Source organism: Oncorhynchus tshawytscha, linkage group LG09 (assembly GCF_018296145.1).
Source record: "Oncorhynchus tshawytscha isolate Ot180627B linkage group LG09, Otsh_v2.0, whole genome shotgun sequence".
Taxonomy (NCBI): Eukaryota; Metazoa; Chordata; class Actinopteri; order Salmoniformes; family Salmonidae; genus Oncorhynchus; species Oncorhynchus tshawytscha.
This window is the reverse complement of record NC_056437.1, coordinates 17,996,134-18,015,854: the sequence shown is the minus strand read 5'-3', so window position 1 is coordinate 18,015,854 and position 19,721 is coordinate 17,996,134. Positions and strand designations below refer to the sequence as shown.

Genomic DNA, 19,721 nt, shown 5'->3' with positions numbered 1-19,721 from the left:
ATGACTGTAGTAGACACGACTGTAGTAGACACGACTGTACTAGACATGACTGTAGTAGACACGACTGTAGTAGACATGACTGTAGTAGATATGACTGTAGTAGATATGACTGTAGTAGACATGACTGTAGTAGACATGACTGTAGTAGACACGACTGTAGTAGACACGACTGTAGTAGACATGACTGTAGTAGACACGACTGTACTAGACACGACTGTACTAGACATGACTGGACTATAGTAGACATTACTGTAGTAGACATGACTGTAGTAAACATGACTGTAGTAGACATGACTGGACTGTAGTACACATGACTGTAGTAGACATGACTGGACTGTAGTAGACATGACTGGACTGTAGTAGACATGACTGGACTATAGTAGACATGACTGGACTGTAGTAGACATGACTGGACTGTAGTAGACATGACTGGACTGTAGTAGACATGACTGTAATAGACATGACTATAGTAGACATGACATGACTGTAGTAGACATGACTGGACTGTAGTAGACATGACATGACTGTAGTAGACATGACTGGACTGTAGTAAACATGACTGGACTGTAGTAGACTTGACTGTAGTAGACATGACTGGACTGTAGTAGACATGACTGAACTGTAGTAGACATGACTGTAGTAGACACGGCTGTAGTAGACATGACTGTAGTAGACACGACTGTAGTAGACATGACTGTAGTATACATGACTGTAGTAGACACGACTGTAGTAGACACGACTGTAGTAGACATGACTGTAGTAGACATGACGGTAGTAGACACGACTATAGTAGACATGACTGAAGTAGACATGACGGTAGTAGACATGACGGTAGTAGACACGACTGTAGTAGACATGACTGTAGTAGACATGACGGTAGTAGACACGACTGTAGTAGACTTGACTGTAGTAGACATGACTGGACTGTAGTAGACATGACTGAACTGTAGTAGACACGACTGTAGTAGACACGACTGTAGTAGACATGACTGTAGTAGACATGACTGTAGTAGACATGACTGTAGTAGACACGACTGTAGTAGACACGACTGTAGTAGACATGACTGTAGTAGACATGACGGTAGTAGACACGACTGTAGTAGACATGACTGTAGTAGACATGACTGTAGTAGACATGACGGTAGTAGACATGACGGTAGTAGACACGACTGTAGTAGACATGACTGGACTGTAGTAGACATGACTGTAGTAGACATGACTGTAGTAGACATGACTGGACTGTAGTAGACATGACTGGACTGTAGTAGACATGAAATTAGTAGACATGACTGTAGTAGACATGACTGGACTGTAGTAGACATGACTGTAGTAGACATGACTGTAGTAGACACGACTGTAGTAGACATGACTGTAGTAGACATGACTGTAGTAGACACGACTGTAGTAGACATGACTGTAGTAGACACGACTGGACTGTAGTAGACATGACTGTAGTAGACATTAGTAGACATGACTGTAGTAGACATGACTGGACTGTAGTAGACATGACTGTAGTAGACATTAGTAGACATGACTGTAGTAGACATGACTGGACTGTAGTAGACATGACTGTAGTAGACATGACTGGACTGTAGTAGACATGACTGGACTGTTGTAGACATGACTGTAGTAGACATGACTGTAGTAGACATGACTGTAGTAGACACGACTGTAGTAGACACGACTGTACTAGACATGACTGTAGTAGACACGACTGTAGTAGACATGACTGTAGTAGATATGACTGTAGTAGATATGACTGTAGTAGACACGACTGTAGTAGACATGACTGTAGTAGACACGACTGTAGTAGACACGACTGTAGTAGACATGACTGTAGTAGACACGACTGTACTAGACACGACTGTACTAGACATGACTGGACTATAGTAGACATTACTGTAGTAGACATGACTGTAGTAAACATGACTGTAGTAGACACGACTGTAGTAGACATGACTGTAGTAGACATGACTGGACTGTAGTAGACATGACTGTAGTAGACATGACTGTAGTAGACACGACTGTAGTATACACGACTGTAGTAGACATGACTGACTGTAGTAGACATGACTGTAGTAGACACGACTGTAGTATACACGACTGTAGTAGACATGACTGTAGTAGACACGACTGTAGTAGACATGACTGTAGTAGACACGACTGTAGTAGACACGACTGTAGTAGACATGTCTGTAGTAGACATGACTGTAGTAGACATGACTGTAGTAGACACGACTGTAGTAGACACGACTGTAGTAGACATGACTGTAGTAGACATGACGGTAGTAGACATGACGGTAGTAGACACGACTGTAGTAGACATGACTGTAGTAGACATGACTGTAGTAGACATGACTGTAGTAGACACGACTGGACTGTAGTAGACATGACTGTAGTAGACATGACTGTAGTAGACATGACTGGACTGTAGTAGACATGACTGGACTGTAGTAGACATGACTGGACTGTAGTAGACATGACTGTAGTAGACATGACTGGACTGTAGTAGACATGACTGTAGTAGACATGACTGTAGTAGACATGACTGTAGTAGACATGACTGTAGTAGACATGACTTTAGTAGACACGACTGTAGTAGACACGACTGTAGTAGACATGACTGTAGTAGACATGACTGGACTGTAGTAGACATGACTGGACTGTAGTAGACATGACTGTAGTAGACATGACTGTAGTAGACATGACTGTAGTAGACACGACTGTAGTAGACATGACTGTACTAGACATTACTGGACTATAGTCGACATGACTGGACTGTAGTTGACACGACTGTAGTAGACACGACTGTAGTAGACACGACTGTAGTAGACATGACTGTAGTCGACATGACTGTAGTAGACACGACTGTAGTAGACATGACTACTAGACATTACATGACTGTAGTAGACATGACTGTAGTAGACATGACTGGACTGTAGTAGACACGACTGTAGTAGACACGACTGTAGTATACACGACTGTAGTAGACATGACTGTAGTAGACATGACTGGACTGTAGTAGACACGACTGTAGTAGACATGTCTGTAGTAGATATGACTGGACTGTAGTAGACATGACTGTAGTAGACATGACTGGACGATAGTAGACATGACTGTAGTAGACATGACTGTAGTAGACATGACTGGACTGTAGTAGACATGACTGTAGTAGACATGACTGTAGTAGACTGGACTGGACTGTAGTTGACATGACTGGACTGTAGTAGACAAGACTAGTAGATATGACTGTAGTAGACATGACTGGACTGTAGTAGACATGACTGGACTGTAGTAGATATGAATGTAGTAGACAAGACTGTAGTAGACATGACTGGACTGTAGTAGACATGACTGGACTGTAGTAGACATGACTGTAGTAGACATGACTGTAGTAGATATGACTGTGGAAGACATGACTGTAGTAGACATGACTGGACTATAGTAGACATGACTGGACTGTAGTAGACAAGACTGTAGTAGACAAGACTGTAGTAGACAAGACTATAGTAGACATGACTGTAGTAGACATGACTGTAGTAGACATGACTGGATTGTAGTAGACATGACTGGACTGTAGTAGACATGACTGTAGTAGACATGACTGTAGTAGACTTTACTGTAGTAGACATGACATGACTTTAGTAGACATGACTGGACTGTAGTAGACATGACTGTAGTAGACATGACTGGACTGTAGTAGACATGACTGGACTGTAGTAGACATGACTGTAGTAGACATGACTGTAGTAGACATGACTGGACTGTAGTAGACATGACTGTAGTAGACATGACTGTAGTAGACATGACTGTAGTAGACATGACAGGACTATAGTAGACATGACTGGACTGTAGTAGACATGACTGTAGTAGACATGACTGGAATGTAGTACACATGACTGTAGTAGACATGACTGGACTGTAGTAGACATGACTGGACTATAGTAGACATGACTGGACTGTAGTAGACATGACTGGACTGTAGTAGACATGACTGGACTGTAGTAGACATGACTGTAGTAGACATGACTATAGTAGACATGACATGACTGTAGTAGACATGACTGGACTGTAGTAGACATGACAGGACTATAGTAGACATGACTGGACTGTAGTAGACATGACTGGTCTGTAGTAAACATGACTGGACTGTAGTAGACATGACTGGACTGTAGTAGACTTGACTGTAGTAGACATGACTGGACTGTAGTAGACATGACTGAACTGTAGTAGACACGACTGTAGTAGACACGACTGTAGTAGACACGACTGTAGTAGACATGACTGTAGTAGACACGACTGTAGTAGACATGACTGTAGTATACATGACTGTAGTAGACACGACTGTAGTAGACATGACTGTAGTAGACATGACGGTAGTAGACACGACTGTAGTAGACATGACTGTAGTAGACATGACTGTAGTAGACATGACTGTAGTAGACATGACGGTAGTAGACATGACGGTAGTAGACACGACTGTAGTAGACATGACTGGACTGTAGTAGACATGACTGTAGTAGACATGACTGTAGTAGACATGACTGGACTGTAGTAGACATGACTGGACTGTAGTAGACATGAAATTAGTAGACATGACTGTAGTAGACATGACTGGACTGTAGTAGACATGACTGTAGTAGACATGACTGTAGTAGACATGACTGTAGTAGACACGACTGTAGTAGACACGACTGTAGTAGACATGACTGTAGTAGACATGACTGTAGTAGACATGACTGTAGTAGACATGACTGTAGTAGACATGACTGTAGTAGACATGACTGTAGTAGACACGACTGTAGTAGACATGACTGTACTAGAAATTACTGGACTGTAGTAGACGTGACTGTAGTAGACATGACTGGACTGTAGTAGACATGACTGTAGTAGACATTAGTAGACATGACTGTAGTAGACATGACTGGACTGTAGTAGACATGACTGTAGTAGACATGACTGGACTGTAGTAGACATGACTGGACTGTTGTAGACATGACTGTAGTAGACACGACTGTAGTAGACATGACTGTAGTAGACACGACTGTAGTAGACACGACTGTAGTAGACACGACTGTACTAGACATGACTGTAGTAGACACGACTGTAGTAGACATGACTGTAGTAGATATGACTGTAGTAGATATGACTGTAGTAGACACGACTGTAGTAGACATGACTGTAGTAGACACGACTGTAGTAGACACGACTGTAGTAGACATGACTGTAGTAGACACGACTGTACTAGACACGACTGTACTAGACATGACTGGACTGTAGTAGACATGACTGTAGTAGACATGACTGTAGTAGACACGACTGTACTAGACATGACTGGACTATAGTAGACATTACTGTAGTAGACATGACTGTAGTAAACATGACTGTAGTAGACACGACTGTAGTAGACATGACTGTAGTAGACATGACTGGACTGTAGTAGACATGACTGTAGTAGACATGACTGTAGTAGACATGACTGTAGTAGACACGACTGTAGTATACACGACTGTAGTAGACATGACTGGACTGTAGTAGACATGACTGTAGTAGACACGACTGTAGTATACACGACTGTAGTAGACATGACTGTAGTAGACATGTCTGTAGTAGACATGACTGTAGTAGACATGACTGTAGTAGACACGACTGTAGTAGACACGACTGTAGTAGACACGACTGTAGTAGACATGACTGTAGTATACATGACTGTAGTAGACATGACTGTAGTAGACACGACTGTAGTAGACACGACTGTAGTAGACACGACTGTAGTAGACACGACTGTAGTAGACATGACTGTAGTAGACATGACTGTAGTAGACACGACTGTAGTATACACGACTGTAGTAGACATGACTGTAGTAGACATGACTGGACTGTAGTAGACACGACTGTAGTAGACATGACTGTAGTAGATATGACTGGACTGTAGTAGACATGACTGTAGTAGACATGACTGGACGATAGTAGACATGACTGTAGTAGACATGACTGTAGTAGACATGACTGGACTGTAGTAGACATGACTGTAGTAGACATGACTGTAGTAGACTGGACTGGACTGTAGTTGACATGACTGGACTGTAGTAGACAAGACTAGTAGATATGACTGTAGTAGACATGACTGGACTGTAGTAGACATGACTGGACTGTAGTAGATATGAATGTAGTAGACAAGACTGTAGTAGACATGACTGGACTGTAGTAGACATGACTGGACTGTAGTAGACATGACTGTAGTAGATATGACTGTAGTAGACATGACTGGACTGTAGTAGACATGACTGGACTGTAGTAGACATGACTGTAGTAGATATGACTGTAGTAGACATTACTGTAGTAGACAAGACTATAGTAGACATGACTGTAGTAGACATGACTGTAGTAGACATGACTGGATTGTAGTAGACATGACTGGACTGTAGTAGACATGACTGTAGTAGACATGACTGTAGTAGACATTACTGTAGTAGACATGACTTTAGTAGACATGACATGACTTTAGTAGACATGACTGGACTGTAGTAGACATGACTGTAGTAGACATGACTGGACTGTAGTAGACATGACTGGACTGTAGTAGACATGACTGTAGTAGACATGACTGTAGTAGACATGACTGGACTGTAGTAGACATGACTGTAGTAGACATGACTGGACTGTAGTACACATGACTGTAGTAGATATGACTGGACTGTAGTAGACATGACTGTAGTAGACATGACTGGACTATAGTAGACATGACTGGACTGTAGTAGACATGACTGTAGTAGACATGACATGACTGTAGTAGACATGACAGGACTATAGTAGACATGACTGGACTGTAGTAGACATGACTGGTCTGTAGTAAACATGACAGGACTGTAGTAGACATGACTGTAGTAGACATGACATGACTGTAGTAGACATGACTGTAGTAGACATGACATGACTGTAGTAGACATGACAGGACTGTAGTAGACATGACTGGACTGTAGTAGACATGACTGTAGTAGACATGACTGGACTGTAGTACACATGACTGTAGTAGACATGACTGGACTGTAGTAGACATGACTGGACTATAGTAGACATGACTGGACTGTAGTAGACATGACTGGACTGTAGTAGACATGACTGGACTGTAGTAGACATGACTGTAGTAGACATGACTATAGTAGACATGACACGACTGTAGTAGACATGACTGGACTGTAGTAGACATGACAGGACTATAGTAGACATGACTGGACTGTAGTAGACATGACTGGTCTGTAGTAAACATGACTGGACTGTAGTAGACATGACTGGACTGTAGTAGACTTGACTGTAGTAGACATGACTGGACTGTAGTAGACATGACTGAACTGTAGTAGACACGACTGTAGTAGACACGACTGTAGTAGACATGACTGTAGTAGACATGACTGTAGTAGACATGACTGTAGTATACATGACTGTAGTAGACATGACTGTAGTAGACACGACTGTAGTAGACATGACTGTAGTAGACATGACGGTAGTAGACACGACTGTAGTAGACATGACTGTAGTAGACATGACGGTAGTAGACATGACGGTAGTAGACACGACTGTAGTAGACATGACTGGACTGTAGTAGACATGACTGTAGAAGACATGACTGTAGTAGACATGACTGGACTGTAGTAGACATGACTGGACTGTAGTAGACATGACTGTAGTAGACATGACTGTAGTAGACATGACTGTAGTAGACATGACTGGACTGTAGTAGACATGACTGTAGTAGACATGACTGTAGTAGACATGACTGGACTGTAGTAGACATGACTGTAGTAGACATGACTGTAGTAGACATGACTGTAGTAGACACGACTGTAGTAGACACGACTGTAGTAGACACGACTGTAGTAGACATGACTGTAGTAGACACGACTGTAGTAGACATGACTGTACTAGACATTACTGGACTGTAGTAGACATGACTGGACTGTAGTAGACATGACTGTAGTAGACATGACTGTAGTAGACATGACTGGACTGTAGTAGACATGACTGTAGTAGACATGACTGTAGTAGACACGACTGTAGTAGACATGACTGTACTAGACATTACTGGACTGTAGTAGACGTGACTGTAGTAGATATGACTCTAGTAGACATGACTGTAGTAGACATGACTGGACTGTAGTAGACATGACTGTAGTAGACATTAGTAGACATGACTGTAGTAGACATGACTGGACTGTAGTAGACATGACTGTAGTAGACATGACTGGACTGTAGTAGACATGACTGGACTGTTGTAGACATGACTGTAGTAGACACGACTGTAGTAGACATGACTGTAGTAGACATGACTGTAGTAGACACGACTGTAGTAGACATGACTGTACTAGACATGACTGTAGTAGACACGACTGTAGTAGACATGACTGTTGTAGACACGACTGTAGTAGATATGACTGTAGTAGACACGACTGTAGTAGACATGACTGTAGTAGACACGACTGTAGTAGACACGACTGTAGTAGACATGACTGTAGTAGACACGACTGTACTAGACATGACTGGACTGTAGTAGACATGACTGTAGTAGACATGACTGTAGTAGACACGACTGTACTAGACATGACTGGACTATAGTAGACATTCCTGTAGTAGACATGACTGTAGTAAACATGACTGTAGTAGACACGACTGTAGTAGACATGACTGTAGTAGACATGACTGGACTGTAGTAGACATGACTGTAGTAGACATGACTGTAGTAGACACGACTGTAGTAGACACGACTGTAGTAGACATGACTGTAGTAGACACGACTGTAGTAGACATGACTGTAGTATACATGACTGTAGTATGACATGACTGTAGTAGACACTGACTGTAGTAGACATGACTGTAGTAGACATGACGGTAGTAGACACGACTGTAGTAGACATGACTAGTAGAGTAGTAGACATGACTGTAGTAGACATGACTGTAGTAGACACGACTGTAGTAGACATGACTGTAGTAGACATGACTGTAGTAGACATGACTAGTAGACATGACTGTAGTAGACATGACTGTAGTAGACATGACTGGACTGTAGTAGACATGACTGTAGTAGACATGACTGTAGTAGACATGACATGACTGTAGTAGACATGACTGGACTGTAGTAGACATGACTGGACTGTAGTAGACATGACTGGACTGTAGTAGACATGACTGTAGTAGACATGACTGTAGTAGACATGACATGACTGTAGTAGACATGACTGGACTGTAGTAGACATGACTGGACTGTAGTAGACATGACTGTAGTAGACATGACTGGACTGTAGTAGACATGACTGTAGTAGACATGACTGTAGTAGACATGACTGTAGTAGACACGACTTTAGTAGACACGACTGTAGTAGACATGACTGTAGTAGACATGACTGTAGTAGACATGACTGGACTGTAGTAGACATGACTGGACTGTAGTAGACATGACTGTAGTAGACATGACTGTAGTAGACACGACTGTAGTAGACACGACTGTAGTAGACATGACTGTTGTAGACTTGACTGTAGTAGACACGACTGTAGTAGACATGACTGTAGTAGACATGACTGGACTGTAGTAGACATGACTGTAGTAGACATTAGTAGACATGACTGTAGTAGACATGACTGGACTGTAGTAGGCATGACTGTAGTAGACATGACTGGACTGTAGTAGACATGACTGGACTGTTGTAGACATGACTGTAGTAGACACGACTGTAGTAGACATGACTGTAGTAGACACGACTGTAGTAGACACGACTGTACTAGACATGACTGTAGTAGACACGACTGTAGTAGACATGACTGTTGTAGACACGACTGTAGTAGATATGACTGTAGTAGACACGACTGTAGTAGACATGACTGTAGTAGACACGACTGTAGTAGACATGACTGGACTGTAGTAGACATGACTGGACTGTAGTAGACATGACTGTAGTAGACATGACTGTAGTAGACATGACATGACTGTAGTAGACATGACTGGACTGTAGTAGACATGACTGGACTGTAGTAGACATGACTGTAGTAGACATGACTGGACTGTAGTAGACATGACTGTAGTAGACATGACTGTAGTAGACATGACTGTAGTAGACATGACTGTAGTAGACACGACTTTAGTAGACACGACTGTAGTAGACACGACTGTAGTAGACATGACTGTAGTAGACATGACTGGACTGTAGTAGACATGACTGGACTGTAGTAGACATGACTGTAGTAGACATGACTGTAGTAGACATGACTGTAGTAGACACGACTGTAGTAGACACGACTGTAGTAGACATGACTGTTGTAGACTTGACTGTAGTAGACACGACTGTAGTAGACATGACTGTAGTAGACATGACTGGACTGTAGTAGACATGACTGTAGTAGACATTAGTAGACATGACTGTAGTAGACATGACTGGACTGTAGTAGGCATGACTGTAGTAGACATGACTGGACTGTAGTAGACATGACTGGACTGTTGTAGACATGACTGTAGTAGACACGACTGTAGTAGACATGACTGTAGTAGACACGACTGTAGTAGACACGACTGTACTAGACATGACTGTAGTAGACACGACTGTAGTAGACATGACTGTTGTAGACACGACTGTAGTAGATATGACTGTAGTAGACACGACTGTAGTAGACATGACTGTAGTAGACACGACTGTAGTAGACACAACTGTAGTAGACATGACTGTAGTAGACACGACTGTACTAGACATGACTGGACTGTAGTAGACATGACTGTAGTAGACATGACTGTACTAGACACGACTGTACTAGACATGACTGGACTATAGTAGACATTACTGTAGTAGACATGACTGTAGTAAACATGACTGTATTAGACACGACTGTAGTAGACATGACTGTAGTAGACATGACTGGACTGTAGTAGACATGACTGTAGTAGACATGACTGTAGTAGACATGACTGTAGTAGACACGACTGTAGTATACACGACTGTAGTAGACATGACTGGACTGTAGTAGACATGACTGTAGTAGACACGACTGTAGTATACACGACTGTAGTAGACATGACTGTAGTATACATGACTGTAGTAGACATGACTGTAGTAGACACGACTGTAGTAGACATGACTGTAGTAGACATGACAGTAGTAGACACGACTGTAGTAGACATGACTGTAGTAGACATGACGGTAGTAGACATGACGGTAGTAGACACGACTGTAGTAGACATGACTGTAGTAGACATGACTGGACTGTAGTAGACATGACTGGACTGTAGTAGACATGACTGTAGTAGACATGACATGACTGTAGTAGACATGACATGACTGTAGTAGACATGACTGGACTGTAGTAGACATGACTGTAGTAGACATGACTGTAGTAGACATGACTGGACTGTAGTAGACATGACTGTAGTAGACATGACTGTAGTAGACATGACTGTAGTAGACACGACTTTAGTAGACACGACTGTAGTAGACATGACTGTAGTAGACATGACTGTAGTAGACATGACTGGACTGTAGTAGACATGACTGGACTGTAGTAGACACGACTGTAGTAGACATGACTGTAGTAGACATGACTGTAGTAGACACGACTGTAGTAGACACGACTGTAGTAGACATGACTGTAGTAGACATGACTGTAGTAGACATGACTGTAGTAGACACGACTGTAGTAGACATGACTGTACTAGACATGACTGGACTGTAGTAGACATGACTGTAGTAGACATGACTGTAGTAGACATGACTGTAGTAGACATGACTGTAGTAGACACGACTGTAGTAGACATGACTGTACTAGACATTACTGGACTATAGTCGACATGACTGGACTGTAGTTGACACGACTGTAGTAGACACGACTGTAGTAGACACGACTGTAGTAGACATGACTGTAGTAGACATGACTGTAGTAGACATGACTGTAGTAGACACGACTGTAGTAGACATGACTACTAGACATTACATGACTGTAGTAGACATGACTGTAGTAGACACGACTGTAGTAGACACGACTGTAGTATACACAACTGTAGTAGACATGACTGTAGTAGACATGACTGGACTGTAGTAGACACGACTGTAGTAGACATGACTGTAGTAGATATGACTGGACTGTAGTAGACATGACTGTAGTAGACATGACTGGACGATAGTAGACATGACTGTAGTAGACATGACTGTAGTAGACATGACTGGACTGTAGTAGACATGACTGTAGTAGACATGACTGGACTGTAGTAGACATGACTGTAGTAGACTGGACTGGACTGTAGTCGACATGACTGGACTGTAGTAGATATGACTGTAGTAGACATGACTGGACTGTAGTAGACATGACTGGACTGTAGTAGACATGACTGGATTGTAGTAGACATGACTGCAGAAGCTGGGGGCATAGTAACTAAAGGCTGCCTCTCCATGCCTCTTGGTCTAGGCTTTGGGATAGTTATAAGGCCAGTGCCAGAGGACTTGAGGACTGTAGTAGACATGACTGTAGTAGACACGACTGTAGTAGACACGACTGTAGTAGACACGACTGGACTGTAGTAGACATGACTGGACTGTAGTAGACACGACTGTAGTAGACACGACTGGACTGTAGTAGACATGACTGGACTGTAGTAGACACGACTGTAGTAGACATGACTGTAGTAGACAAGACTGTAGTAGACACGACTGTAGTAGACACGACTGTAGTAGACATGACTGTAGTAGACATGACTGTAGTAGACACGACTGTAGTAGACATGACTGTACTAGACATTACTGGACTGTAGTAGACGTGACTGTAGTAGATATGACTGTAGTAGACATGACTGGACTGTAGTAGACATGACTGTAGTAGGCATGACTGTAGTAGACACGACTGTAGTATACACGACTGTAGTAGACATGACTGGACTGTAGTAGACATGACTGTAGTAGACATGACTGTAGTAGACTGGACTGGACTGTAGTCGACATGACTGGACTGTAGTAGACATGACTGTAGTAGACATGACTGGACTGTAGTAGACATGACTGTAGTAGACATGACTGTAGTAGACATGACTGTAGTAGACACGACTGTAGTATACACGACTGTAGTAGACATGACTGGACTGTAGTAGACATGACTGTAGTAGACACGACTGTAGTATACACGACTGTAGTAGACATGACTGTAGTATACATGACTGTAGTAGACATGACTGTAGTAGACACGACTGTAGTAGACATGACTGTAGTAGACATGACAGTAGTAGACACGACTGTAGTAGACATGACTGTAGTAGACATGACGGTAGTAGACATGACGGTAGTAGACACGACTGTAGTAGACATGACTGTAGTAGACATGACTGGACTGTAGTAGACATGACTGGACTGTAGTAGACATGACTGTAGTAGACATGACATGACTGTAGTAGACATGACATGACTGTAGTAGACATGACTGGACTGTAGTAGACATGACTGTAGTAGACATGACTGTAGTAGACATGACTGGACTGTAGTAGACATGACTGTAGTAGACATGACTGTAGTAGACATGACTGTAGTAGACACGACTTTAGTAGACACGACTGTAGTAGACATGACTGTAGTAGACATGACTGTAGTAGACATGACTGGACTGTAGTAGACATGACTGGACTGTAGTAGACACGACTGTAGTAGACATGACTGTAGTAGACATGACTGTAGTAGACACGACTGTAGTAGACACGACTGTAGTAGACATGACTGTAGTAGACATGACTGTAGTAGACATGACTGTAGTAGACACGACTGTAGTAGACATGACTGTACTAGACATGACTGGACTGTAGTAGACATGACTGTAGTAGACATGACTGTAGTAGACATGACTGTAGTAGACATGACTGTAGTAGACACGACTGTAGTAGACATGACTGTACTAGACATTACTGGACTATAGTCGACATGACTGGACTGTAGTTGACACGACTGTAGTAGACACGACTGTAGTAGACACGACTGTAGTAGACATGACTGTAGTAGACATGACTGTAGTAGACATGACTGTAGTAGACACGACTGTAGTAGACATGACTACTAGACATTACATGACTGTAGTAGACATGACTGTAGTAGACACGACTGTAGTAGACACGACTGTAGTATACACAACTGTAGTAGACATGACTGTAGTAGACATGACTGGACTGTAGTAGACACGACTGTAGTAGACATGACTGTAGTAGATATGACTGGACTGTAGTAGACATGACTGTAGTAGACATGACTGGACGATAGTAGACATGACTGTAGTAGACATGACTGTAGTAGACATGACTGGACTGTAGTAGACATGACTGTAGTAGACATGACTGGACTGTAGTAGACATGACTGTAGTAGACTGGACTGGACTGTAGTCGACATGACTGGACTGTAGTAGATATGACTGTAGTAGACATGACTGGACTGTAGTAGACATGACTGGACTGTAGTAGACATGACTGGATTGTAGTAGACATGACTGCAGAAGCTGGGGGCATAGTAACTAAAGGCTGCCTCTCCATGCCTCTTGGTCTAGGCTTTGGGATAGTTATAAGGCCAGTGCCAGAGGACTTGAGGAACCTACTAAGTACTAGGTACTGTAGTAGACATGACTGGACTGTAGTAGACATGACTGTAGACACGACTGTAGTAGACACGACTGTAGTAGACACGACTGTAGTAGACATGACTGTAGTAGACATGACTGTAGTAGACACGACTGTAGTAGACACGACTGTAGTAGACACGACTGGACTGTAGTAGACATGACTGGACTGTAGTAGACACGACTGTAGTAGACATGACTGTAGTAGACAAGACTGTAGTAGACACGACTGTAGTAGACACGACTGTAGTAGACATGACTGTAGTAGACATGACTGTAGTAGACACGACTGTAGTAGACATGACTGTACTAGACATTACTGGACTGTAGTAGACGTGACTGTAGTAGATATGACTGTAGTAGACATGACTGGACTGTAGTAGACATGACTGTAGTAGACATGACTGTAGTAGACACGACTGTAGTATACACGACTGTAGTAGACATGACTGGACTGTAGTAGACATGACTGTAGTAGACTGGACTGGACTGTAGTCGACATGACTGGACTGTAGTAGACATGACTGTAGTAGACATGACTGGACTGTAGTAGACATGACTGTAGTAGACATGACTGTAGTAGACTGGACTGGACTGTAGTAGACTGGACTGTAGTCGACATGACTGGACTGTAGTAGACATGACTGTAGTAGACATGACTGGACTGTAGTAGACATGACTGGACTGTAGTAGACATGACTGGATTGTAGTAGACATGACTGCAGGCTATTGCAGAAGCTGGGGGCATAGTAACTAAAGGCTGCCTCTCCATGCCTCTTGGTCTTGGCTTTGGGATAGTTATAAGGCCAGTGCCAGAGGACATGAGGAACCTACTAGGTACATAACTTAAAAGCATGTCTGACATTTATTCGGGTGTACAATCGTAGATTGATTTAAAAACCAATAAAATAATCTTAAAAGGAATTCTAAAACGCAGCAAATGCAGAGATCTTAAAACAGGTGTAATGTGTGTAAACTTTTTCAGTACCCGTGCTGCAGCATTCTCTATGTTTCACAGTTTACCAATGGCTTTCTTGGGTTGACCAGACAGGAGAGCATTACTTTAGTCAAATCTGCTTGTAATAAAAGCATGGATGAGTCTCTCTGTATCATCCTGAGAGAAATGGCCTCACCTTGGCAATGTTCCTCAGGTGGAAAAAAGCTATTTTGGTCACATTACTAATGTGTGATTCAAAATTGAGTTCAGAATCTAAAACAGCACCTAGGTTTTTTACCTGGTGTTTTATTTTTATTGCCAGTGAATTAAAATGTGCGGCCAGATTCTATCTCTGTGCTTTGGCTCCAACAATAAGCACCTCGGTCATGTCTTGATTCAGCTGGAGGAATTTGTGAGACATCCAAGTATTTAAATCACTAATACGGTCTAATAATTTATCCGTGGAGCTAAAAATCCTCTGGTGACACAGAAATGTAAAGTTGTCTATCGTTTGCATAACAGTGAAAATCAATGCTGTGCTTTCTGATAACACTTGCCAAGGGGTAACATATATAAACTGAACTGTACCGGATCCAAATCAAACCTTGTGGAACGCCACTTGTGATAAATATTTTCTCTGAGTTATGCACACCAAGGGTGACAAAAAAATCTTGACTGGTTTAATAGGTCCTAAACCAATTTAGAACTGGACCGAAGAGGCCAACCCACCTCTTCAGTCTGTCCAGAAGGACATCATGGTCAATGATAATGGACCTACATTCATACAGTTTCTTGACTGGGTCCAGCTCGCTAATTATCACCTAAATGAAAGCTAGAAATTCAGGGAGCATCAAACATTCCAAAAACAGTAGATAGAGGACAATTTTTTTGCAAACTTTGACACAGAGGAAACACATTTTCAGTTCAGCCCTCCGGACCTTGTTGAAGACCGAATGCGGGTTTGACACCGCTGGTTTAAAGCATCCTCTGTAGATGTATTGCACTGGAAATTATTGAGGATATGATCTAAAAAGTGTGTGTGTGTGTGTGTGTGTGTGTGTGTGTGTACGCCTGTATGTGCGCCTGTGTGTTCCTGTGTGTGTGTGTGTGTGTGTGTGTGTGTGTGTGTGTGTGTGTGTGTGTGTGTGTGTGTGTGTGTGTGTGTGTGTGTGTGTGTGTGCGTGCCTGTGTGTGCGCCTGTGTGTGTGTGTGTGTGCCTGTGTGTGTGTCAGGACTTTGAGATGAACAGTGAGCTAAAGATGGGTGTAATGACTCTACTGGAGGAGGTGCTACGAGGCCCCGACCTGCTGCCTCAGGAGAGGAAAGCCACTGGCAACATAGTAAGGTACACACATATACACAGACACATACACCACACACACACATGCACACACCAGTGGAGGCTCCTCAGAGGAGTAAGAGGAGGACCATCATCTTCACTGAATTTCATAAAAATACAAATGTTAAAACATTTCAAAAGTTATCATTTTTAGATAAAACTATACTAAATATGTTCACATATTACCAAATAATTTATTAAAACACAATGTTTTGCAATGAAGGTCTACAGTAGCCTCAACATCACTCTGTAGGGTAGCACCATGGTGTAGCCGGAAGACAGCTAGCTTCCGTCCTCCTCTTGGTACATTGACTTCAATACAAAACCTCGGAGGCTATTGGTTCTCACCCCCTTCCATAGACTTACAAGGTAATTATGACAACTTCTGGAGGATGTCCTCTGACCTATCAGAGCTCTTGTAGCATGAACTGACATATTGTTCACCCAATCAAAGGATCAGAGAATGAATCTAGTACTGAAAGCATAAACTGCAGCTAGTGAGCACTGCAGTGCATACAATGTGGTGAGTAGTTGACTCAAAGAGAGAGAAAGACAATAGTTTAACAGTTTTCAACAAATTAATTTCTTAAAAAATGAAGGAGAAGCAAGAGAGAGAGAGAGAGAGAGATTTTTTCACATTGTTTCACTTACTTAGCTTGCAAATGCAGCTGGCTAGTTTAGCCTACTCAAACACCCGGCTCAAACAGAGGGATGCTATGTTAGCTAGCTGACTATGACTATCCAACACAATACTGGAACTCTTCCAAGTCAAGGTAAGCTTTTGGTTTTATTAATTTATTGCCGCCTGGGCCCTCCGGTGTAACTGCTAAACTGCTTACTGACTATACACTGTAATGTTACTGCATGGTTGTAGTGGGTTCACTAACGCATTAGTTCTATTAGCTATGTTGACTAGGACGTTACTTTAGCTAATATGGGACAAACAATGTATGCTGTGTGTAAATCAAATCAAATTTATTTATATAGCCCTTCGTACATCAGCTGATATCTCAAAGTGCTGTACAGAAACCCAGCCTAAAACCCCAAACAGCAAGCAATGCAGGTGTAGAAGCACGGTGGCTAGGAAAAACTCCCTAGAGAGGCCAAAACCTAGGAAGAAACCTAGAGAGGAACCAGGCTATGTGGGGTGGTCAGTCCTCTTCTGGCTGTGCCGGGTGGAGATTATAACAGAACATGGCCAAGATGTTCAAATGTTCATAAATGACCAGCATGGTCGTATAATAATAAGGCAGGACAGTTGAAACTGGAGCAGCAGCATGGCCAGGTGGACTGGGGACAGCAAGGAGTCATCATGTCAGGTAGTCCTGGGGCATGGTCCTAGGGCTCAGGTCCTCAGAGAGAGAGAGAGAGAGAGAGAGAGAGAGAGAGAGAGAGAGAGAGAGAGAGAGAGAGAGAGAGAGAGAGAGAGAGAGAGAGAGAGAGAGAGAGAGAGAGAGAGAGAGAGAGAGAGAGAGAGAGAGAGAGAGAGAGAGAGAGAGAGAGAGAGAGAGAGGAGAGAGAGAGAGAGAGACTCCAGATATAACAAACTGACCCTAGAGAGAGAGAGATTAGAGAGACTGCAGCATAGATACTGGAGGCTGAGAGAGAGAGAGAGAGAGAGAGAGAGAGAGAGAGAGAGAGAGAGGAGAGGAGAGAGAGAGAGAGAGAGAGAGAGAGAGAGAGAGAGAGAGAACACAGGACACCGAATAGGACAGGAGAGGTACTCCAGATATAACAAACTGACCCTAGCCCCGACACATTAACTACTGCAGCATAGATACTGGAGGCTGAGACAGGAGGGGTCAGGAGACACTGTGGCCCCATCCGAGGACACCCCAGACAGGGCCAAACAGGAAGGATATAACCCCACCCACTTTGCCAAAGCACAGCCCCCACACCACTAGAGGGATATCTTCAACCACCAACTTACCATCCTGAGACAAGGCTGAGTATAGCCCACAAAGAACTCCGCCATGGCACAACCCAAGGGGGGCGCCATCCCAGACAGGATGACCACATCAGTGAATCAACCCACTCGGGTGACGCACCCCTTCCAGGGACGGCAAGAGAGAGCCCCAGTAAGCCAGTGACTCAGCCCCTGTAATAGGGTTAGAGGCAGAGAATCCCAGTGGGAAGAGGGGAACCGGCCAGGCAGAGACAGCAAGGGCGGTTCGTTGCTCCAGAGCCTTTCCGTTCACCTTCCCACTCCTGGGCCAGACTACACTCAATCATATGACCCACTGAAGAGATAAGTCTTCAGTAAGGACTTAAAGGTTGAGACCGAGTTTGCCAGTGTAGAGAGGCTAGCACTGGAGTAATATGATCAAATTTTTTGGTTCTAGTCAGAATTCGAGCAGCCGTATTTAGTACTAACTGAAGTTTATTTAGTGCTTTATCCGGGTAGCCGGAAAGTAGAGCATTGCAGTAGTCTAACCTAGAAGTGACAAAAGCATGGATTAATTTTTCTGCATCATTTTTGGACAGAAAGTTTCTGATTTTTGCAATGTTACGTAGATGGAAAAAAGCTGTCCTTGAAATGGTCTTGATATGTTCTTCAAAAGAGAGATCAGGGTCCAGAGTAACGCCGAGGTCCTTCACAGTTTTATTTGAGACGACTGTACAACCATTAAGATTAATTGTCAGATTCAACAGAAGATCTCTTTGTTTCTTGGGACCTAGAACAAGCATCTCTGTTTTGTCCGAGTTTAAAAGTAGAAAGTTTGCAGCCATCCACTTCCTTATGTCTGAAACACATGCTTCTAGCAAGGGCAATTTTGGGGCTTCACCATGTTTCATTGAAATGTACAGCTGTGTGTCATCCGCATAGCAGT

The 19,721-nt window shown here is 42.8% G+C and overlaps 1 protein-coding gene across 5 annotated transcripts in view; it reads left to right on the top strand.

The window, feature by feature from the left end:
* Window positions 1–19,721, top strand: part of LOC112257267 (ras-specific guanine nucleotide-releasing factor 2-like) — a 103,542-nt gene that overhangs the window by 71,797 nt on the left and 12,024 nt on the right. For 3 of the 5 annotated variants that reach the window (XR_006084043.1, XM_042326645.1, XM_042326644.1), the window contains one exon: window positions 16,784–16,896. Coding sequence is in view for 4 of the 5 variants with exons in the window: in XM_042326645.1 (XP_042182579.1) it covers window positions 16,784–16,896 (113 nt within the window). In the remaining variant the exon portion in view is untranslated. The remainder of the gene's footprint in view (window positions 1–16,783; window positions 16,897–19,721) is intronic. The other 2 variants (XM_042326646.1, XM_042326647.1) reach the window with 1 other exon arrangement.